Source organism: Cebus imitator, unplaced genomic scaffold (genome assembly GCF_001604975.1).
Source record: "Cebus imitator isolate Cc_AM_T3 unplaced genomic scaffold, Cebus_imitator-1.0 Scaffold70, whole genome shotgun sequence".
Lineage (NCBI taxonomy): Eukaryota > Metazoa > Chordata > Mammalia > Primates > Cebidae > Cebus > Cebus imitator.
Genome location: NW_016107385.1, coordinates 376827 through 401799, shown reverse-complemented (window position 1 = coordinate 401799; position 24973 = coordinate 376827). Strand labels below are relative to the sequence as shown.

The window sequence follows — 24973 nt, the reverse complement described above, 5'->3', positions numbered from 1 at the left end:
TCTATTAGGTTAATTTGGACTACAGTACAGGTTACATCCAATGTTTATTTGTTGATTTTCTGTCTGGGAGATCTCTCCAAAGCTGAAGGTAGGGTGTTAAAATCCCCAGATATTATTTTATTAAGGTCTCTCTCTCTCTTTAGCTCTAATAATATTTGCTACATATGTCTGGGTTCTCCAGTGTTGGGTACATATATATTTAAAATTGTTATATCCTCTTGCTGAATTAACTCATTTATCATTAGGTAGTGACCTTGTCTCTTCCTGTATTTTTTACCTTGAAATCTATTTTGTCACATATAAGTATAGCTACTCTTGTTCTTTTTTTGGTTTCCATTTGCATGGAATATCTTTCTCTATCTTTTAAATTTTCAGTTTGTGTGCATTTATAAGTCAAGTGTGTTTCTTTTAGGCAACAGTTCTTTGGGTCATGTTTTTAAATTTATTCAGTCAGTCTATGTCCTTTGATTGGAGAGTTTAGTCCACTTGCACTCAATGTTATTATTGATAAGTAAAGACTTACTTCTTCCATTTTGTTATTTGTTTCCTTGTTGTTTTGTGGTCTTCTTTCTTTTCTTCCTTTCTTCCTTTTAGTAAAGGTGATTTTATCTGTTGATATAATTTAGTTTTTTGCATCTTTTTTGTTGTGTAACCATTGTATTTTTTTGGTTTGAGATTACCATGAGGTTAGCAAATACTATTTTATAACCCATTATTTTAAGCTAATAACAACTTAACATTGCTTGCATAAACAAACATGCAAAAAGAAAACAAAGACTCTGTTTCTTAACTTTGTCCTTCCACTTTTTAAATTCTATTTATATTTTATTATACTGTCTATGTTTTGAAAAGTTGTAGTTATTTCTGATTAGTTCATTGTTTAGTTTTCCTACTTGAGTAGTTTCTATACCACAGTTACAATGTTATAATATTGTGTTTCCTGTGTACTTACTATTGCCAGTGAGTTTTGTACCTCAGATATTTTCTTATTGCTCATTAATGTCCTTTTCCTTCTGATTAATGTACTCTGATTAGCATTTCTTGTAGGACAGGTCTGGTGTTGATGAAGTCCCTCAGATTTTGTTTGTCTGGGAAAGCATTTATCCTTTATGTTTGAAAGACATTTTCACCAGAATACTATAGCAGGATAAATGTTTATTTTTTTAGCACTTTAAATATGTCATGCCACTCTCTCCTGTCCTGTAAGATTTCCATTGAAAAGTCTGCTGCCAGACCTATCAGAGCTCCACTGTACATTGTTTCTCTTCTCTTGCTGCATTTACAATCCTTTCTTTATCCTTGACCTTGGGAGTTTGGTTACTAAATGCCTTTATGTAGTCTTCTTTGGGTTAAATCTGTTGGTATTCTATATTTGGATATTGATATCTTTCTCGAGGTTTGGGAAGTTCTTTATTATTCCTTTGAATAAACTTTCTATGCCTATATCTTTAACTCCCCTTTAAGGACAATAACTCTTAGATGTTTTCTTTTGAGGCTACTGTCTAGATCCTGTAGGTGTGCGTTTTTTTTCTTTTGTTTTCTCTGTGTATTTTCAGTTAGCCTGTCTGTAAGCTCATTAATTCTTTCTTCTGCTTGATCAATTCTGCTTTTAAAAGACTCTGATGTATTCTTCAGTATGCTAAATGCATTTTAACTCTAGAATTTTTGCTTGATTCTTTTAATTATTTTAATCTCTTTGTTAAATTTATCTGATGGAATTCTGAGTTTCTTCTCTGTGTTATCTTGAATTTCTTTGAGTTTTCTCAAAACAGGTATTTTAATTCTCTGTCTGAAAGGTCACATATCTCTGTTTCTTCAGGATTGGTCCCTGGTGCCTTACTTAGTTTGGTGAGGTCATGTTTTCCTGGATGATGTTGATGCTTGTAGATGTTTGGTGTTGGGGCATTGGAGTTAGGCATTTATTGTAGTCTTCTCAGTCTGAGCTTGTTTGTACCTACTCTTCTTGGGAAGGCCTTCCAGATATTCAAAAGGACTTTGATATTGTGATTTAAACCATATCTGCCTTAGGGGCCACCTAGGCCCAGTAATACTGTGGTTCTTGCAGACTTGTAGAGGTAGCACCTTGATGGTTTTATGCAAAATCTGGAAAAATTCTCTGGATTATCAGGAAGAGATTCTTATCCTCTTTGCTTACTTCCTCCAAATGAATGGAGTCTGTCTCTTCTGAGTCATCTGGAGCTCTGGATGGTTTAACACAAGTACCTCTGCGGCCAAAACCACTAGGACTGTGCGGGGTTAGACCTGAAGCCAGCACAGCACTGGGTTTTACCCAAGGCCTGCTGTAATCACTCCCTGGCTACAGCCTGTGTTCACTCAAGGCCCTGGGGCTCTACAATCAGCAGGTGGTACAGCAACCAGGCCTGTGTCCTTCCCTTCAGTGTGGTGAGTCTCCCCAGCCCTGCACATGTCCAGAGGTGCTGTCAGGAAGCCAGGGTCCAGAGTCAATAATTTTAGTAGTCTAACTGATACTGTATCGTACTGGAGATGAGCTGGCATTGAAACCAAAAGACTCAGTCCTTCTCCTCTTTCCTCCCCTTTCCAAAGGCAGAGATGCCTCACACCATGGCCACTACCACCATAGGTCTATGGGGAGTACTGCCAGACTCCCACTAAGGTTTTTTTAAAGGAAGGCCCAAAGGCTTTTCTGTCAACTTGTAGTGAACGCTGCCTGGACTGAGACTCACCCTTCAGGGTAGTGGGATCCCCTCTGGCCTAGGGCAGTTCAAGAAATGTATTCCAAAAACCAAGTCCTGGAACTGGGGACCCCAAGGACTCACTCTGTCCTCTACCCTACTGTGGCCAAGCTGGAAGACAAAGTCCCCTTTGCTTTTTCCTCTGCTTTTCTAAAGTAGAAGGAATCTTGACCGATAGCCACAATAGCTGGGACTATGAGTCTCACCTGAAGCCAGCAATTCTCAGGGTCTCACCTAAAGCCCTCCACATAATACCTAAGAATCCTTGCTGGTTATTCAGGGCCTAAGGGCTTTTCAGTTAGCAGATAATGAGTCCTTCAAGGACTGAGTCTTCTTCAAGGTAGCAGCTTCCCTTCTGACCCATGCTGTGTCTAACAATGTCATCTTGGAGCTAGGGCCTAGAAAAGGGGCCTCATGACTCAGACTGGTGCCCTATTTTCCTGTGGCTGGAGCTGCGACTCAAGACGCAAGACAAAGTCCTCCCAACTTGGGTCCTCCTTGAGCAGAGGAGAGGGGTCTCTTTTGGAGCCACGACCTGTGCTGTCTGGGGTTAGGGGAGGGATGATTCCAGCACTCCCTTAGACAGCCTGACACCACGGCTCCCCACCAAGTCCACTGTGTCTGGGCCTGGTAAAGCACTAGTACTCACCTAGGAATTTCAAGTTTATTTAAGTCTCCAGAATACTTTAGCTTGGGAGTGGCAAGGCTTATCAAAACTTAAATCCTGACAGCTGGGATTAGCAATTCTCCTCTGGCTACGGCTGGTTTAAATTATTCCTTGCTGGCAGGTGTCAGCTGAGTTTGATCTGGTTTTGTTTTCTGTTGTAATAGGGAACCACTGAGTTCAATGTCCCGCAAATGCTGCAATCTTTCTCTCCCCAGCACACAGAAATGCTCTCTATACCACACTCCTGCTGCTGGAGGAAGGGGAAGCGGCGGTTTTGGTGATTCCAGACTGGTTTTCTTACCTCTTCAGTGCCTCTTTCAGCGATATGAAGTTAAAACTATGTACTGTGAGTGCTCACCTGATTTTTCATTCTTATGAAGGTGCTTTCTTTATGTAGATAGTTGTTAAATTGGTGTTTTTGAAGGGGGAATCATTGGTGGAGTCTTCTGCTGTCTTGCCTGGCTTTTTCATAGGCTTTTTATTTTATATTTAAATGTGTAAATATAATTATTTATGTATTTGGCATAAATTACTTTAAGCTAAGGTCACTCACAAACTATGAGTTCTAATATAAGTAGTAAGTAATCTTCTGCATTTCAGGGACCCAGTGTGTCAGATTTTTTAGATTTACTAGAATAATAAATTAGCTTTTCTTAGCATTTATATAATTCCCCTAATGGTCAAATTTGTTTACTATCAGGTACTATTCAGCTGATCCATAGAGCCACATAAATCTATTACAGAGCTTTTTACTGGACGAGGTTAATCTCAGATAGATGACATGGAGAGAGAAGGTAGTCAAGTAGGCAAACCTTGAGGAAAAAACTGAAGCAAACCTCTTTCCTCTCCAAGTCTCCTGCCTTCTTTCTACATGCTAGCAACCCACTTCCCTTCTGTTGCTCAAGGATATTTCTTCGGGATCAGTGGGGTAACATGTCCTCTGTCTCAAGTGTGAGAGATGGAAAGAAGACGCATCTGAGCTTCCATAAGATGCTCCTGCTCAGTACCCTGGGCAGTACATTGACGAGGAGATCTGGATTTATAAACCTTACATGAAAAATCACGTAGCTCAGCAGTCTGATGAAAAACAGGGCGATGAAAAACAGACAGCAAAAAAACCTGCAAAGAGAAAGCCAACAAACTGTTAACCAGAGGTTAGAAAACTTGGAACAAAAAACAAGTCATACCTGAATGCGCGTCTGGCTCCTTACCGATACTCAAATGTTTCCCATGCATTGTCACCCGCTTTCCTGACAACCCTTTGTAGTGGCAGCTCCCCTTTCCCATGTTCTGGCCTGCTGGTTATTCTCTGTCCATTACCATGTTTTATTTTCTTGGTAGCATTTATCACTAAAATCGTTTCATTCTCTTATTTTTGGTTTTGTTTATTTTTGGTTTTGTTTTGGCGAGTTCTTTTTCAAAACAGTTGGATTGGTTTATAAGCCTCCAGCAAGGTATAGGTTTTTGCGGACCCATATCTTCTCCAACGCGTGATATTATCAGGTTTAAACACTTTCGCTGATCAAATCGGTGGAAAATAATCTCTCATTATGGCCTCAATGTGGATTTCCCTGATTACAATGAAGATTAACATCTGTTCATAGGTTTATTGGTTTTATGTGTTTCTTCTTGCCCATTTAACTACAAGGTAGTTTGAGCTTTTCTTAGTGATTTGAAAGAATTTCTTTTATGTTCTTGATATTAATCCTTTTCCATTGTATGTATTGTTATATATCCTCCCAACTTTATAACTTTGACTTGCTCTGGAATGTTAAAAACAGTTCTCAATTTTAGTAGGGTCTAGTTTGTCAATCTTTTCTTTCTTTAGAATCAATGCTTTTTGTGTCGTTTTAAAAAAAATTCCCTATCCCAAGATGCAAAAGATACTCATATTTTCTATTAAAAGCCTATGGCAGTTTAAAAATGTGTCTACAGATGGCTTGCTACTCCTCCTTTCAAGAGGATTCCCCTCCATTGGAGTGTGGGTTGGACTTAATAACTTACTTCTGAAGAATAGAATATGGTGGAAGTCACAGTGTGTACTATAGCTTCCTAGATTACATCATAAAGGCATTGTAGTTTCCTCCATGCTCTTTGGAGGAAGCCAGCAGTCATGCTGTGAGGACACTCAAGCAGCCCTATGGAAGGGTCTATGCAGTGAGAACTGAGACTTTCTGTCAACTACCAGAAAGAGGTTGCTGCATGTGTGAGTTAGTTACCTTAGAAATATAACTTCTAGCTGCAGCCCAACCTTCTAATCACTGCAATTTCGGTCTACATCCTAACTGCAACTTCATGACAGATACCGAACTACAACCACTTAGCTAAGTGGATTCCTGGCCCACAGAAAACATGAGCTAATAAATGTTTGTTCTTTGAAGTCACTAAGTTTTGGAGATAATTTATTATGTAGCATAAAAAATAATACAGAGTTTCGAAGATTTTAATTTTTTTTAAAAAGCATTTACATCTTTAACGCATCTGGGCTTGCCTTTTATATTTAGTGATCCAATCTCATAGATAACCGTTTTTTTCCTGCTGTTCTTCCTTTTCGTTTCACATGCAATCACTGTCACATACCAAAGTTTGCTGTGTGCACAATTTCTGAACTCTTTGTTCCATTCCACTAGGCAGTTTTCATATTCCTGTCCCAATATCACACTATAATAATTACTATAGTGTCATGGTAAGTCCTGGTATCTGGAAGGGCATGTTCCCTACTCCGTGCTCTTTAAAACTGTCCAGGTTATTCTTGACTCTTTATTCTTCCGTATACAGTATATTTTAGATTTATTTTATTTGATTCCATGGAAAACCATTTGGAGAGTTAGACTTGAAATAAGTTGAATTTATTAGTCATTTGGAGGCAGTTCTTACTTTCTTGATAAATGAGTTTCTATCCAAGATTATGTTGTCTTCTATCATTCATGTTATCTGTAACATTTTGTAATATTTTTTTATAAACCTCCTTATAGTGGTCTTGATTTTTTTTCTTTCAACTGATGAGTTATTTAGGCCTTAAGGCATTTTCTTTTTTGGAGACACAGTCTTGCTTTGTCGCCAGGCACCAGGCTGGAATGCAGTGGCACAATCTCGGCTCACTGCAACCTCCGCCTCCCCGGTTCAAGCAATTCTCCTGCCTCAGCCTCCTGAGTAGCTGGGACTCCTGGCATGCGCCACTGTGCCTAGCTAATTTTTGTATTTTTTAGTAGAGATGGGGCTTCACCATGTTGGCCAGGATGGTCTCTACCTCTTGACCTCATGATCTGCCCGCCTTGGCCCCCCAAAGTGATGGGATTACAGGCATGAGCCACTGCGCCCGGCCGACCTTATGGCTTTATTTAATATGATTTGTATGAGTAAGCCTTTTCTATTTCTTTCCTGTATTATCCTTACCCAGCTGTTTTGGGATATCTCTGCCCCAGGACAAATTCATTGTTCACCCTTATCAGTCAAAAACAGCTCATCCCCCTCCACTTTTCTCAAGTTTGCTGCTATGGGTGATCTTGGTGACAGGAGCCAGTACTCGTTTTAGTACAGCACCTTGGTCAAAATTAGAATCAGAAGCCCTTGAAAAATCTTCCCACTACTCTTCATGAAATTTGAGGCAATGTACATGAGAGGTTCTGGGATTTCATTCCCAGGGAAAATCCTAGGAATAGCTGAGCTTTCTTGTCTCTTGAGTTAGTGCCCGATGTACCTGTGCCCACAGGATGTTGTGGCAGAACAAGTGGAAAGGCATTTGTAGTTTGACATGATGAGCAAGACTTGCAGGATGTCTTTTGTAAGATTCCCTTGAGGATACCAACTCTCTTTAGGCAGACAGTCCTTATTCTAGAAGTCCACACAGTCATTGCCATGGTGGGCCCTGGTGTTAGAGCATAAGATAACAAACTAGGAGTTCTACAGAAAATTCGGCTAATTGTTTCAGGAATATTGTGTTTGGGAATATTGAAAGATGTAACATTTGATTTATCTGGTATGAAGGGGTATTCTCCTTAAGCAAATTTTCCAGACAATTGAAGCTGACCTTTAAGCACCAATAATTTTATGTTAACCATTTTGATGGAACTCTGTCTAAATCATATTTAATACCATTTTGAATATATGTTTCTTTATGCCTTCTTAAACAGATTATATTGAATGTAATTTGACCTTTTCTTGAAAATGTAGGGGCTTCATGAATACCAATTTTTACTTTGCTATCACAGTGATTCCCTCAGGATGAATATCAACTCAGGTGTTTGAGTCTTAAATTCTTATTCAATTTAACAAGTAGTTTTGAGTAACCATTATGTGTTGAATACTGTTAGATGCTCTTTCTCATAATTCTTGCAGTGTTATACTAGCATGTGACAGTCTTCATCTAATCTACAGAAGCTACTAGGAAACCAGATACATCAATCTAATTCATATTGTTAAAGGGAAAATGCAATAAATAAGAGATTTGCCACATTTCTTTTACATAATCAAATTCCTGTTTCTTATTATCACAAGGCTATTAATAATGGAAAGTTGAGATTATTAATTACCTTTAAGCAAGTAAGTTGTATCATTAGGATTGAGAAATAGTCAATGACAGTTTGTTGACTTGACTCATGTGTGTGTGTGTATGTGTGTGTGTGCACGAACGAGGTTCTAGTTTAGGCTTCTAGGGCTCCCAATTTTATAGGAAGTTTACTTAAAGATATTTTACTTACTTTTTACTGAATAATACTGCTGTCTTATGGGTAGGCATACCCTGGAAAAAGATGAAAGGATATTGATAAATAAGCAATTTCTGGAGGTTATTATCATTGTCCAGCAATATTTAGTGTGAGCCATTAGTTAAATATTATTTAGATAACTTTGACAAATTCTTTTTATATGCATAAGCACATAAAATTTTCAGGCGAAAATTAAAAAATATATTTATTAGTATTATTCATTCTACCTTTTTTCATATTTATATGACCAGACTAAGGCATAGAAAGGCAAAGTATGTTGTCCAAGGTCACACAGCTGGTTAGTGGCAGGACTGGGCCTGGAATCTGGATTCTCTGAGTCCACATTCTTGGCTCTCTCAGCTATACTATTCCATCTCCTGCTCAGCCAGTGACCCTTAGAGAAGTTTGTAGGCTAAGAAAACTATATAAATACATCTTAAGAGATAAGTCTCAAAAGCTATAAAAATTTAAAGATGAGTGAACAAATTTGCCTTCATCCCCAGGATGCAAGGTTGGTTCAACACACACAAATCAATAAACATAATCCATCACATAAACAGAACTAAAAACAAAACCTAGATGGTTATCTCAATAGATGAAGGCCTCTGATTCCTTCATGTTAAAAACTCTCAATAAACTAGGTATTGAAAGAACATGCCTCAAAATAATAAGAGCCACATATGACAAACCCACAGCCAATATCATACTGAATGGGCAGAAGCTGGAAGCATTCCCATTGAAAACTGGCACAAGACAAGGATGCCCTCTCTCACCAATCCTATTCAACATAGTATTGGAAGTTTTGGCCAGGGCATTCATTAAAGAGTAATAAATAAAAGGTATTCAAATAGGGAAAGAAGAAGTAAAATTGTCTTTGTTTTCAGTGACGTGATCTTAATCTAGAAAACCCCATCATCTGAGCCCAAAATCTCTTCAGCTGAAAAGAAACAAAGTCTTAGGATACAAAATCAATGTGCAAAAGTCACAGCATTCCTATAAACAAACAACAGGCAAACAGCCAAATCATGAATGAACTCCCATTCACAATTGCTACAAAGAGAAAAAAAAAAAAAAAACTACACCTACCAAGGGAAGTGAAAGACTCCTTCAAGGAGAACTGCAAACCACTGCTGAAAGAAATCAGAGAGGACTCAAACTAATGGAAAAACATTCCATGTTCATGGATAGGAAGAATCAATATTGTGAAAATAGCCATACTGTCCAAAGTAATTTATAAAGTCAGTGCTATTCCCATTAAACTACCACTGACATTCTTCACAGAATTAGAAAAAAGATTTTAAAATTCATTTGTAACCAAAAAAGAAACCTAATAGCCAAAACAATCATAAGCAAAAAGAACAAAGCTGAAGGCATCACACTACCTGACTTCAAACTATCTAGAAGGCTATAGTAACCCAAACAGCATGGTACTAGTACAAAAACAGACACTGATACCAATGGAATAGAATAGAGAACTCAGAAAGAAACTTTTCACCTACAACCATCTGATTTTCAACAAACCTGACAAAAACAAACAATAGGGAAAGGACTCCCTATTTAATAAATGGTGTTGGGAAAACAGGCTAGCCTATTGCAGGAAATTGAAACTGGACCCCTTCCTTGCATAATATACATAAATTAACTGAAGATGATTTAAAGACTTAAATGTAAAACCCAGAACTGTAAAAACCCTAGAAGAAAGTCCTGGCAATACCATGAACATACACAGGGGCAAAGATTTTATGAGGAAAATGCCAAAAGCAATTGCAAAGAAAGCAAAAATTGACAAATGTGATCTAATTAAACAAAACAGCTTCTGCACAGAATAATAAACTATTACCAGAGTGTATACACAACCTACAGAATAGGAGACAATTTTTACAAACTGTGCATCTGACAAAGGTCTAATACCCAGAGTCTATAAGGAACTTAAACAGACTTAGAACAAAAACAACCCATTAAAAAGTGGGCAAAGGATGTGAACAGACACTTATCAAAAGAAGACATACATGCAAGCAAAAAACATACGAAAAAAACCTTACTGATCATTAGAGAAATGCATATCAAAACCACAATGAGATACCATCTCACACCAGTCAGAATTGCTATTATTAAAATGTCAAAAAACAACAGATGCTGGTGAGGTTGCAGAAAAAAATAATGCTTTTACACTGTTGGTGGGAGTATAAATTAGTTCAACCATTGTGGCAGACAGTGTGGCAATTCCTTAAAGACCTACAAGCAGAAATACCATTTGACCCAGCAATGTCACTACTGGGTATATACCCAAAGGAATATAAATCATTCTATCAGAGAGACACATACACACAAATATTCATTGCAGCACTTTTCACAATAGCAAAAACACGGAATCGACCTAAGTGTCCATCAGTGATAGACTGGATAAAGAAAATGTGATACATATACATCATGGAATACTAGGCAGACATAAAAAGGAATGAGATCATGTCCTTTACAGGGACATGGATGGAATTGGAAGCCATTTTCCTCAGCAAACTAACACAGAAACAAACACAAACACTGCATGTTCTTACTTATAAGTGGGAGTTGAATGATGAGAACACATGGACACATGCAGGGGAACACCACACACCGGGGCTTGTCAGCAGGTATGAGGTAGTGGGAGGGAGGACATCATGAAGAAAAGCTAATAGCAGGGCTTAATACCTAGGTGATGGGGCACATCCTGCACATGTACCCCTGAACTTAAAAGTGAAGAAAAAATCTAAAGATGAGGATACATCCTGTATTGCTGTGGCATTCTTATTTCAAAATACTTTCTCAGTTATTTCATTGTCCTTTTAACTTCCTTGTGAGATAAAAAGAGGAATTATGATCACATTTTAGAGAAAGCCAGGCATGGTGGTGGGTGCCTGTAGCCCTAGCTACTTGGGAGGCTGAGGTGGGAGGAACCCAGGAGTCCATGGATTCAAGACCAGCCTGAACACCACAGTGAGACCTCATCTTCCTACCAAAAAAAAAAAAAAATTAGAGCTGTGGAAATGAGGCTCACAGAATCAGAATTAGAAAGAAACTTTCAGGATTATGCATTTTGTTTGATAGTTTAAGTAAGATTACATGGCATGCCAGTCAGTTGCTCAGGATCCTCTCTCTAAAGTTGCTCAGACATCACTAGGTCATTGAACCTTCATGAGACCCTAATGGGCTTGATGTAGGCAACTTTATTTTTTTTTTCTCTGATAGATAGTTAGAAGGAATACTTTGATGAGTTGTTGGGAGAGATGTAGGACACATTGGAGATGTCAAAAACTTGGTTCTGCAGAAGTGGGTCGAGTTAGTTTCAGGGATTTTGTTTACTAAGCAGAATATGCAAGCTTTGGTGCCAGAATGACTTGTTCAGAACGCTGACAACCATGGACATGGCCTAATATATATCCAAATACTTGGATGACCCAAGCACAATGGTCATTATTTGATATTTGCTTTTAAGGAAGAGATGAGCTCTCTTTTCTGAGAATTTATCTCGACTGTATGAAATTTCTGATGATTGTCAACCTGGACTCTAAAGCTAACATAAATTACAAAATTAAAACCCACCAAAAGTCGAACTTTAACCCTTTGTCTTTGCTACCAGAAGACATGAAGCAGGCTAAGAGGATTGGTGCTCTGTACGAAAGTGTTCTGTTTCCCTCAGACCTTTGCATGTGTGCTGGTGACTTCATAATGTTAAATATGAACAGATGCTGAAACTCTGACACAAAGAAGCAATAGCTTTCTATGTGTTAACTCACAGGCCAACTCTAACTAGATGATAACAGCCGGTGGGTGCTCTATGATGTGAGAGATTAGGGACCATGTCAAGATCTTCAGGAAAGAATACTATGATTGCAGGAGATGGAAGAGGTGGTGTATATGCCCTGTGTTGGCCTTTTTCTATAGAGTGAGCATACCCTCAATTAAGGTCGCTTCTTGCCTCCATTTGGAGTTCTCTTAGGTCTTTGGCTAGTTTTTTGAAAACCTGTTATTTGTATGGCAGAATGAGAAGAACGTAGTTTGTTCCTTAGCATCTACTTTGTTTAGGGTTGGAATGCTCTGTAATTATAGCTGGTACTGTTCATGGAAAATGCACATGGCAACATTGGGTATATATTTGGTGATTATATACAGTTTGCTGGAGACTTTGAAAGGCAACGACACCGTGAGAAGCTGAAGAGAGAGTGGAGTGTTCACCTCATTATGTTGGCTGGTATGCTCTTTTTCCACAGAGTTCATGCTCGTGAGTTTTGATCTATGAAGATAAGAGCCAGGACAGAAATTGAACAAAGTGCACTAATATATTAATACTATGGTATGGTTATTTCAAAAATAGCTTGATATTCTAAATCTGTACTATCCAATATTGTAACTACTGGCTGCCCGGAGCTATTTAATTAAAGTTAAAATTTATTTCCGCAGTTGAATATGTCTTTTGTGAACTCAATTGTCATATGTAGTTAGTTTTATCTGCTAACTAGCACAGAAAATTCTACTGGGCAACCTGTTCTAGGTTGACTGTCTTGGCTTAACAGTCAAGCCATAAACCAATGTTCAGCAAGGATCTTAAGTGACTTGAAGGTGTCCTTTAGGACCAGGGACCTACAAGTCCCAGGACCCTGGTCCACAGTTTGTACTTGGCCTATAGAGAGACAATATGCAGTTTTGATCTCTTGCTCTTGATCCAAGGATTTGAAAGTATTTCATAAATAGAAATACTTCTTGACTGAGTTAAGATTTAACTTACAAAGAAGGTCGAGAAATGGAGGTGAGGTTTTTGGTTTGGATTTCTCACCACTTAGACTTCTGACAAACAGTGTATTTTGTGGAGTGCTTTCCCTTTATAATTTCTAATTTTAAATATTCATAGCTCAATACAGTGTACAATTCTGATTTTACAATTCACATTATAAATGTGGTACCTGTAGTCTGAGTCTAGAGATTAGTTTCATGCCTATCCCATATGGTTGAGTTTCCATGTATTTGGGGGAATTGAGGATGGTATTAATTAAAAGGCCTTTCTGTGACATATAAGGAATACCTGACTTATCAAAGTGACTGACCACCAACTCTTTTTAAAGTACCTGTTTCTACTCTTAATATCGACCCAAATAATAATGTGATAAATTATGAAGGGAGAGGTGTGTCTGTAGTCTTTTAGAAGAATGGGAGAATGACGGGATTTTTTAAGTTGGTGTGATTTACCAGAGGTCAACCAGATCACTAACAGAGGGGAAAGATATGTGGGGTCGGGACTCCTTCAATTCCAAATAGAAATTGGTCTGGGAATTGTTTGCTCTGACTCAGGCTGAGATGGAGTTACTGCCAAAACCAGGATGGTCCTTTGCCAAAGCTCACACTTCTCTCTCAAGGAACCGAGCCTCTAGTTCTTCTTCTATTTTCCTCAACGTTTCCTGGTACTTCTTCAAAGAGAAACAAAGGAAGCTACAGTTACTACTTAGAAGCATTATAATTTTTCTAAGCATAATCACTTATTATTACATGGTCTCATGAATGCTTGGTATTCCCACTGCCACCTTCTCTGCTTTCATAAACCTACCCCACCACTACTCTTGATCTCTCGCTATGCCTCACCACTGGATATGTTTCTGGGCATAATTGACATTATAAATAGCAGTGTGCATTATTAACAGCACAGAGAGTGGGAGACCAGGGCAGGAATTCCCATGGAGTCAAAGACAAATAGAGTGATATTGTTAGTGGGGTGCTGATGACCTCAAAGTCTCCCAGTAGTGCCACCCTGAAGTGTTGAAATTGTTCTAGACAGTAGTTTTTGAAAATCCTGGTTCTATTTCATGCTGTACCTTAATAAACTCTTTGCTATCCCTTTACCAAGAAGCTCTACCTTTATGCAGAAGGCTTGATCTTCACAGAGCTGGGCCACAAATGCATAGTCCTTCATTACCTGGGAAATCAAAATTTGGTTGTGTATATACTTCAGCAAATTGTTATAAGAACGCAAGCATACTTGTTTCCTCCTGTGTCCCAACTCCTAAATGTGGTTTTCTAACTGTTCTAAATTTTATTTATTTATTATTTTTGCTGTACAGATAAATGTATTTCCTTCTTTTAAGGTAAATAAGCTAAATGGGAGTTATAGGTCAAAGGGGGCATTTGCGGGCAATTGGGAGCGGAAAAGATAAATACTAATATTTGTGAGATACATGCTGTAGAGTGTATTCTGTAAAAAAAAATGTGAAAGAGAAGGTAACCTCAGGGATTGTGTTTATCTTCCTTTTCTTTACCCCTCCCTAGCCCCATCATGGTCTTGGATCTGGAACCTTAATGTAAATCACTCATTTGAGAAATAGATTGTCTGACCAAGGATCACGTTTTCCTTTTTAGGGATAAGTCACATTGAAGTTCCTGCTGTTACCTTGAGCAGCTCCTTCTCTTGGCGTGCATAGGAAGCTTCTAGCTGTTGTAACTTAGCCTAAAGAAAGCAAAAGAGACTGCTAACTGGGCAAGGTGAAAGCTGTGCAGGAATGGAATGCTGTCTCCAAGGTGGCCTTACGAGCTGTGAGGGGCCTTGGGGCCACAATGTCACACACCTCCTGACAGAGGGGTGAAACCACCCAGTGCCCTTTGCAGTTGCTTGGTGAACTTGCTCTTTTATACTCCCTACTTTTTAGTCTTCATCTAATGCTGCCTCTAAACTTCAGTTCTTAGCTTCCTACTGTTACTTAGCCATTTCTCTTAAAAATAATACCAGTTTTGAAAAACTTCACTCTTCCTTTTCCTTTTAATGTAGCCAGACTCTAAGATGTTTGCTTATTCCTTTCTCCCTTCCCGTATGCCTTCCTCGCCCTTTTATTTCCTGCAATACTTGGCAAAAGAGCATTCTATATCAACCACTATTCTGGAGTGAAGTATGTGTGTGTCGTGGAGCAGGGAGTGGTACTTAAGATACAGTAGTAACAGGATGAACCGGCTTTCCACCCTCACAGAGCTGGCATTCTAACAGGGAGACACAACAGATACATCAACATGATAATGGTATGTGCTATGAAGGAAACAAAAACATTAATGTGATGGAAGATAGTAATGGTAGTGGTGATGTTAGAGGTGGTGGTTGGCAAAGGCCTCTCTGATGTGATGCTGGTCGAGCTAAAGCCTAAATGATAAGTGCTAGCTAAATGGAGATCCAGAGAAATATGTTCTCTTAGAAGGGTATGGCAAGGGCCAAGACCATGAAGTTAACACAGATTTGGCTTGTGTGAAGGAATTGTGTGGCCAGAGCATAAGGAAAATTGGTAGGTAGGAGACAAGGGGGGAAAGGTAGACAGACTAGATTGTGTAGGGCCGTGTGGCTTCTAAAAGGATTTCAGTTCTTTGTTCTAATTGCAGTGAGAAGGCAGGAGAGGCTTGAAGTCTAAAGACACAATCTGATTCTGGTTTTTAGAGAATAGCCTTTTATGTGTCTGAAAAAAAGAGATGCGTGTGAAAATAGAAGCAGAGAGACTGGTTGAAAGGTAACTTCTCTTGTCCAGGTAAGGGGTTACGGTGGCTTGTAAAAAAACAGTAGCAACAGAAGTGGTAGACAGGAAAGGATGCATCTGAGAGATAATTTGGCAGAAGAGCAGACATGACCATTCTTCCTTCTTTTTCAGCTCTGCTGTTCCCACTTTCATCTAGGTGCTGTTATTTCACATCTGGACTCTTCTAACAGTTGCTTCACTCTTTGTTCAATGACATCTAGGGCCAGTCAGCCAAGGATGCTAAGGGATACATAGTTTCAAGCCAATGGTGTGAGTCACAAAGGGTTGAATTAGGCAGCCCATTAAGCTGCTGCACTGATTCCTAGCATGTCAGAGGAACAGAAGCAGAAGAGATCCTGTACATGTCACAGAATTAGAGCTATCACCTGACAATTCAATAAAATAGGTGGGCAAAAGAGTGGTTCAAAGGATTAAACAATACTCTTGAACTCTTCAGGGCTAACTAGCCAAATGATGGCCGTTATTCTGACTAACACTAAACTCCGTTGTCTATCAGTTAACATAGTGAACATAGCCAGACTTAAAGTGTCACTATTCAATTCTGGCTTCAAAAAGAAATGATTTGCTTCAAATCATTGCTTCAAAAAGAAATGATCTTGAAGCAAATCAGTGTTTTGACCACTGCAGTCAGATGATACTCAGCTTTCTTTATAATCCTTCCTAATTTTGGCTCCAATTTCTTCCTGATTTCTCTCTTTCCAGATAACTAATCTGAATGAGCAGAGCCAAGCAAGCTTGTTTGGTGGCTTCAGACTTCTTACTTTTGTGGTCACCAAAACTAAATTGGCCAGCAGAAGATAGGAGAGTCATTTTCCATATTTTCATTTTCTATTTCTATTTTCTATGTGTCCAGATCTTCAGAGGTTTCATACACACAACCAAGTGTGGGCTTTATAAAGAAGGAACAGACAGGTTAGATAAGGCAAGGATGAAGATGTAATTGTAGAGAATGTGCCAAATTTTTTTTTATCTGCTCCCTGAAGAAAAACGAAGTCTCCACAACATAATATGTCGTTATAGCAAAATGGCACTTGTACCCCATGAATATATACAAGAAATTTCTCCCTCTCTCTCATCAAATAGGTTGCGTCTAGCCTCAGGTTCTTAGCTCTGAAACACAATTAGAGACATGCCAAGCAGAGTATGATATGCTTAGCAGGTAGTCGTAATATTAAATACACAAGTGATTAATTGAATCCTTTTCTGGATTGGGATCCGTGCCAGGGTACATAAATTGCCGAGCACTCAGTAGACATAAAAACCTAGTGCTGCCTCTATGAATGTATACATGCGCTTCAGCAAGACTTTTAAATAATAACTTAAAACTTACACATCGTTTTGAAGTTGGAGCCATCCAAAAAAGAAAAGAACATTTTATATACACAATTCATTTAATCTTGAAACTGAGGCTGAGAGGGAGTGATTAAATTACTCAACTTCATACACCAAATTATGCGCTGTGGCTTTAAACTAGGGACTTCAACTGCCTCAAGTGTTACATATGCATTTGTGCCCTGCTCTACCTAGCAGAAGAGAGAAAAACCAATCAGACTTAAGAGTGCCATTCCTTAATAAAGGCAGAGAAGAATTCAGCACTCAGTGGCCCAAGCTTAAGCTTTACATGGGGGAAAACTACCAAGAATTTGTCCAATGTTGCAATGATTTCCGACTTAACAGCTTGTTTCCTGGCTACATAGCCCAGCCACATTTAGGATTACTTTTTCATTTACCTTTATCTCTTCTGGGTCTCCATCTGGATTGCTTTGTTCACAATTGGTTATCTTTTGTGATTTCCTTGTAAGCTGTAGTTTCAAATAAAAAATATATTACATTAAAACGTATAGAAGACAAAGACTTTCTCTAGTGTGTGGAGGTTTGTAACTATGGCCTTGATAAAACTTTCCAGGGCATGGTTGTTTGGTAGATATTTGGTGGCCTGTGAAAACATCTTTGTTCTACCTCCATCTTCTTCTCACTAGTCTTGGCCACTGATGCTAGAGACTCAAGGCAGGAGTACTTTCTTGAACCCCCAATTCATGCTGGATTACTCAGGGATACAGCCCTCTGCAGTAGAAGGCTACTCTCAGAGGGCAGGGTAGTCACTGGAAGTCCACTGTATTCTGAGGAGCTGTTGAGGTATTTGAAATGCCTACATACGAAAAAGGAAATCCTTGGGGATTAAGGTAATTGTTGTTGTTGTTTAAAAAGTCTCTGTTGAAAGAAAATTAACCTCTCACCACAAAGGATCTAGTTAATGACTTCAACAGAGTATCTGTTGGAATCTGTTTTCTGGTGATAGTAAGAAGAACCCATGAGATTACTAAATATTCCATCTATTCCTTTCCCCTCATGCTTACAGAGAAAATCTGTAACATTTAGATCATGAACTTCGGCCTTGGGAGAGTGGATTAGAGTAGTTCGCACTTCACGTACAGGGGTCTCTGACTTACGGGTCCTCTGATCACTTCCCCCCAGCCTTGCCTCTTTGATGAATGGTGCTGTTGTGGGGACACTGGAGAACACAAGAACCCCACCTCACCTTTCGTTGAAGTTCTGTTATACTGTGGACCAACGTTTCATTCTTCTTTTCCTTTGAGAGAGAAATAAGAGTGTAAGTCTGCCTCTGTATTCATCTGTTCTTTTTCAGTTGATTGCTGTCCGTTTCACCCCAGCTATATTTTCCTGCAGTAACTTGACCTTATTTGCATAATGCCATGTGTGTGTTGAGATTAAATCATGTTGAAGTACGGGGATATAGAGGCCCATCTGCAGGACTTCCCAATATTAAACATTACTGAAGAAGCCAAACACATTACCAAATATATCCCCTTCCATGCATGGATAAATTCTAGCATGACGTTTGGAGGTGGCTACTCTTCATGTATAAAAAGGAGAGACAAGCTAATCTGACAACTGATGAGGGATGGAATAAGGAATGCAACCTATTAATTGGCTCTTCCCAGCTTCTTGCTTACAAGTCTGTCTGTTTCTTCTCCCAGCTCCTGCAGGGCTCTTTCCCTTTCCATCGTGGTACGGTTCTCCTTCTCCCACTCTTCGTCTTCCACCAGGTCTCCCGTCTGAGTGATCTCACTTTCCAGCCTGGACAACACAAACTTACGCTATGAGGACCCATGTTTGGCAGTTTCAGAACTGATAAAACACAGATATCAGATATAAAAGAAATTCAGGAACATAGTACATCAGTCTCGAGCAAAAACCCTTACTGAATCCATCGGATCATGATCACTTCAATATTACAAGAAGGAAGACCTGCCTGATTGCTAAGCCAAACACTCCAATGTTCTCTACTCTTTTAGGAATCTATTTGAAACTTGCTGTGCTTCAGTATTCAAGAGAAATGTCAAAGAATGAAGAAGTAACTTTTTGCCACACAACATAGAGGTCTGTAGAGCAAGCAGGAAAATTCAGTTTTTGTTTTAGTCCTCCACCCCTTCTTTGGATCGGAAACTTCCCTCATGAAGCCCTAATACTCACCTCCGAATCTTATCTTCTCTCTCTCGGATTTTGAGCAGAAGTTCCTGATTTGCTTCATCTAGTCTCTGCATATCCCTTTCAAGGTCCGTGTTCAAACTGGTAATGTTTCTTTTTGACTGGGCCAATCTTAAGATTTCCATTTTCTCTGACCTATAGACTCAGTTCCCAAAATGAACAAGGGCCTGTTATCTTAATATCAATAATCATTGGGCCAGAAAGGATATCTAAAGACATAGAGTTTATTAACCTCACTTTCTCTGGGGACCTAACATTTTCATTCTTGAAAAATTGCCTTTGTTTATCATGATCTACAACTGTTTCGATAATTCTCAGCTCAGTCAGCAAGGGTCTTTCCCAGATTGATGACTTTCCCTCCAAAGTCATCAATCTAATAGTGCACCTTCACTCTGGTTTCATGAGAAGCTTTGCTTCCTTAAATAACCCTTGCATTATAGAGAAATCTTTCTCTTGGAAATCTTTTCTTAGATAAACTGCTCACAAAACCTGCTTATGCAGTACCCTTTTATTGAACACTTATGTCTAAGATCCTGTCACATCACTTCCGGTTAGGCCTGGCTTTCTGCAGAGCCACAAAAGGTTTCCACCAGCATGTTAGGGCTTCAGTCTTTCCCTTCCTCCTCCTACCTCAATACTTCTCCCTTACTTGCCTGCTGCAAAGTTTGAAATTGTTACCATGAGAGGCATTCCATTGAGCACACACAAATAGGCTCTAGGCATAGCTTTCAAGAATGCAAACATCTTTTTTGAAGTAAATTTAAATGAAATAATGGTAACTCTAGAGTATTTCAGAAAGAGCACATGGGACGTACTTGAGATATATATATATATATATATATATATATATATATTTTTTTTTTTTCTTCTAATGTAAATTAATTCATTGATTTGTCTTTGAATTGATTAACCACAAATAGCGTTGTGAGGTACAGGGCTTTTGTTTTAGATAGGCATGAAGGATGATATTGAAACGTTAAGTACTATCTTGGAAGAGCTTGCTTGGTTGGGGGATTTACAGTAATCACTTCAGAAGGGTATGGCATGCTTGGGGTAGGGTGCAGAGGTGGGTGCGTAAACAGGAGTAGAATGGGAAAAGGAGGCAGGAAGATGAGGGAAGGGTTCAGTAGCAAACCTGCTTCACACCTTGGTCCCTGGATATGGCTTTGCATAATAATGACTACTTAATCTAGCTGAGCTTTCTTGTGTCCTTCCATTGTAGATTCCCTAAAATGCCAACAGAGTTGTATCTAATGAATTGGGGAAATGGGTTCATTTATGAAGGACAGAGTAACTACTATTTATATTTTGCTTCTACTGAAAAATAGAAGCCAAATTAACTGGTTTTCTCCCTGTAATTCTCACATTTAACCATGACAAATCTCAGCCCTTCGATTCTTCTGCCCATGATCTGATTATACCCTAGTAAAGATACAGTCAGGATAAAGGGATAATGCTGGAATATATGTCCTGTTAGCAGACATAGTCAGAGATGACTTATCAACATAAAACCCTTTGGAAGTTTATACAAGACACTATGAAGAAATAGAGGCAATAAATATTTAGGTCTCTTTTTGTTCTAGGCCAGTTGCTTTCCATAAGTCCCCATGGGCGTGGATGTAGGTTTACAACTGCCCGGAAAAATAATCTCTGCTTTCTATTTTGGCTTATGCCAGAATTTCCAGATATTAAGATTTTTAGTATTAAAGAGGGCTCAGAAAACCAAGGACAGGTCAATCATTTGGCTCTCTCTTCCCCTTAGTTTTCTTTTCTCCCCTCCATTTCTTCTACAAACTCTACCTCCCTTTGGATGTGTCTTGTCTTCCTGATCCTTCTCTAGTCAATTAGCTTCTGAGGAGTCTAATCTTTCTACACTGGAACTATCCAGTAGAATCTCAGAACATTCTGAGAGGTCATGACTCTTCTTTTGACATAGGATGGGTGGGGCAACATGTCATAGTGGGGTGGGTGGCAATGGTTTCTCTTCATTTGTGCAGAGTTCAGAGCCTAGATGAGTGTGTGGATTTCATGGCCAGTCCCTCTTCCTGCCTGAGGAAGAGAGCTTTATCTTTAATTTTCTCAGTCTTTTAAGGAGATTCTCCCTCTCGAGAGGGCTCTTCTTTCCCATGATGGTAGCAGATAAAAGAAAAAGCTATGTACCCAGGAAGACTCACAGAAAAAGCTTCGGGTCTTCATGGCTTCCCTAGTGCTCCCAGATCTGCTGGGCTCTGTGTCCACCTCAGCACCACCAGAGAGCTTCTCTTGTCCACGAAGCTTCTTACCACATCTACACTCCACTTCCAGGTCTGAGTATGCTCAGTTGCTTTTTCTGCACCACCAAAATTATACTTGCAACAACCTCCCCACCATACTCAAAACACATACACACACTGCTTTTGCTCTTACCTCCTTCACATGTTTCCTTGTGGCAGTGTTACCAAGCAAAAGAAGATCACTGCACAATGTGCTGGAAACCAGTGTAACTAAAATGAAAAGTCTAGGTCCTTTAACCAGCAGTCTGATTTCATCATGTAGTCAACTAACTACTCATTTATTCAACAAACACTGGAACACTGAATGAGCATGATGTTTGTCTTCTAGGCTCTGTTCTAAGCACTGGAGAGAACGCATGAACAAAACAGCCAAAAGCTATTGATCTCACGAAGTCTATATTTAAAGGGGTGTGTGTGTGTGTGTGTAGGGGGACTGGTAACACAATAAAATAAATAACATTATTTTTACTTAATACGATAAAAGAGGAGACTGCTGAAACCATACCCCAAAGAATTAAAGAAACCAGAAACAAATTCTTGAGCTTGCAGAGAAGCAGGTAAGAAAAGAAACTATTCGCTGAAATGCTGAAACTACTTCCATTTGAGAGATTTAAAAACAAAAAAGCTGGCTGAAATTGGTTGGAACCAATAGGGCCAACTGGAGTCTGTGCAGAACAAGCTTACTGATGTCACAGCCCAAATTTCCAGTGCAGGTTTTATATTAATTTCTCTTGAATTTGCACATGGGACCCATGAGGAGGCATGAAGAGATAACTGTGGATGCCTGAGGACTTTCCAGACCTCCCTTTTTCTTCTGCCAGCCATTTGCTAATTCTAGAATCCACTCCCTAAACCTTTTCTAATAAAAGATAGAGGCTTCCCCTTCAAACAGGGAGACAAATTTGAGTTGGACCCCTGTCTCCTTGTTGGTAGAGCTACAGTAAAAAGCTTTTCTTTTCCCAGAAAATCTTGTATCATAGTATTGGCTTCCAGCGCATTGGGCAGGGAGCCTCTTTTGCTTCGTAGCACTACCATGAGGAAACATAAACAGGTGAAGGAGGTAAGAGCAAATGCAGTGTGTATACCTGTTTTGAGTATGGTGGGGAGGTTGTTTCAAGTATAATTTTGGTGGTGCAGAAAAAGCAACCGAGCGCTCTCTGACTTGGGAGTGGGGTGTAGGTGTGGTAAGAAGCTTGGTGGACAAGAGAAGCTCTCCAGCTGTGCTGAGGTGGACACAGAGTCCAGCAGATTTGGGAGCACTATGGGGAGGTATGAAGACCCAAAGCTTTTCCTATGAGGCTGCCTGGATACAGAGTTTTTTTTTTGTACCTGCTACCATCTTGGGAAAGAGGAGCACTCTAGAGAGGGGGAGTCTCCTTAAAAGACTGAGAAAACCTGACATGTTTAAATTGGAAAATTTAATGAAATCTAAAATTGGCTTTATTCTTTTCTGCCAACTTTAGGATTAAGAGCTAGAGGGGAAGGTACGATCAGTTGCAGAATCTAGAGAATATATTTCTGCATTCCTGAAGGTGGTGTGTACCTTTGATAAGATTCTGCACCACTTGTAACTTTTTGTGTATGCGAGTCACGGAAACTTGTGAAGTTTTGGATCTCTGCTTAGTAAGGACCACGTTGAGTTGATTTGTGAGCCAGAGTGACTTCTTAACATACTGTAGTTTCCAATAAACTATTTGTAAAATTAATGGCCTCTGATGACCCCCATTACCATCTCCCTTCTTCCTGAAAGAAGACATTTCATTGCTTTATGAAGCTGTACACAGAAGAGTAATTAAGTAACAATTCAGGCCAATGGCCTCTCCTAGGAATTAATGGTAGGGAGAGTTCATTAACCCCAGCTGGTTATAGCTTCTGCAGGAAATGCCCTGGACCAAGGTTATGAAAGCTGTTAATGCATTGGACAGGGACTTTAACTGGGATAAAAATAAAGCTCGATCTCCTTCCTGGGGAGCTTTTCTCCTTGAGGGGCTACTGAAGGCAAGTTGGTATGAGCAGTAGAACCCCAGGCTTGAGGCCTTGTGTGGGATGAGGACAACAGATTGCGGTCACTGGGAATTATTAAATCAAGGTAAAAACAGGAGCTTGGGGGCAAATTAAGATGTTTGATATAAGCCTCCCTGCTATTTGGGAGATGGTTTGATTAACACCCAGTGCAGCTTTAGAGCAGCTGTTTTTGGCTTAACTTTTTGCTGCCATGACTTGCCCCATGAAGTAGACTTGCTGAGAGATCCCACCCTTATAAAAACGTTCAAAGATTTTATTTGTATAAGCCTTATAATTTTCAGTATAAACAAAATATAAAACAACTTGTATTTTGACCCTTTATGAATCAGTATTCAAAATAGAAAATATAAGAAAAATAAGAACAAGAGGGAATAACTGTCTCGCTGGGTTTAAAAAGCAATAAACAAAAAATCCCCCATATGTATGACTATACCCGGAACATTTTCTGACTCATTCTTCTGTAAGGCTGGAAGAGTGCAACAGGAAAAAGGAATTTTCTCAATTATAACATGGAGGTACTCAGGGACTCTTCCTGGGTCTGGGAGGGGCAGGGTTTCAAAGGCAGGAATTTCCTGGCTCCACCCCTCCATCAGGGAATGTCAAGTGCTTTGTCTGCCCTCTGGGTTAGGTAGAGAAATCCAGGTGGGCTCCCTTGTCCAAAAAGCCCTCCAAAGGCTCTGGGAGGAGGGGGCTTTCTAACTCAGAGTTGTGGACCAAGTAGCCAATCTGGTATCAGAGTCAAAGATCAATCACTCCAGAGGAAGTTTGAAAGAACTCCTCTCCTTGGATGAGAACATGAATGGGGAGGGAATAGCTCAAGGGTTAAAATTCTGCTGCTCCCTCCCTATATAGGTTCATTCTCTGGATCCCTTCCCATGGCAGCATGGGAGCTGTCTTTCTCTTTCTCTCTCTCTGCCTAATAAATCACTTCTTCACAAAACTCTTTGGGTCTATGATATTTATTCCAATGGTGAGCTCAGTGCGTCTCTAGCACCCCTTTCCCCATTCTTCAGGGTAAGGCAGGCCAAGAACCTCTTCGGATCCAGGAATTGGGAGCTTCTTCAGGATGTCCACCGCCCCCGCCCATTATAATATTACTACTATGGAGCAGTTATTTAGTGTAGGCTTCATATTGGTAACATTTTGTTGTTGTTTTAAATGAGGTCATTTCATCAGAGATAACCAATGCTTGGTTGCTGCTTTAATCACCCTTTGCTTTATTTTAAATTTGCTTTTCTAACTTTTATCTTTAAAATTTGCAATTCATAAGTGATAATTAAATGGAGGATTCCTAAAAAAGAAGAACTAGAATAACTTTACATGCAAAGTCTTAGGAAAAAAATTTACACTGACTTCTGATGTAACTTTATACTTTTTTCTCAAGTCTTCCAACTCTGTGTTCTTTCTGCCATATATGGAAAACATATTTAATTTTTGTTAGTCTTATTTGATAATTTTAGAGAATCTTCCATACATTAAGATTCTGGGGCATCTTTTGTTTAACCAAAATAATAGTGTGCTGAGATAATCATGCTGTAAATGA

General features: G+C 39.3%; 1 protein-coding gene across 1 annotated transcript; it reads right to left on the bottom strand.

Moving 5' to 3' along the window:
* Window positions 1-4114: 4114 nt before the first annotated feature.
* Window positions 4115-20999, bottom strand: TMCO5A (transmembrane and coiled-coil domains 5A). The gene is made up of 12 exons (XM_017530902.1): window positions 20933-20999; window positions 20268-20359; window positions 19118-19267; window positions 18598-18721; window positions 18162-18212; window positions 17353-17424; window positions 14500-14556; window positions 13969-14028; window positions 13461-13525; window positions 12300-12357; window positions 8082-8122; window positions 4115-4500 (listed from the first exon to the last, which is right to left on the bottom strand). Exons 3-12 carry the CDS (start codon window positions 19255-19257, stop codon window positions 4302-4304), a joined length of 867 nt encoding a protein of 288 aa, XP_017386391.1. The 5' UTR covers window positions 19258-19267; window positions 20268-20359; window positions 20933-20999; the 3' UTR covers window positions 4115-4301.
* Between the last annotated feature and the right edge of the window lie 3974 nt (window positions 21000-24973).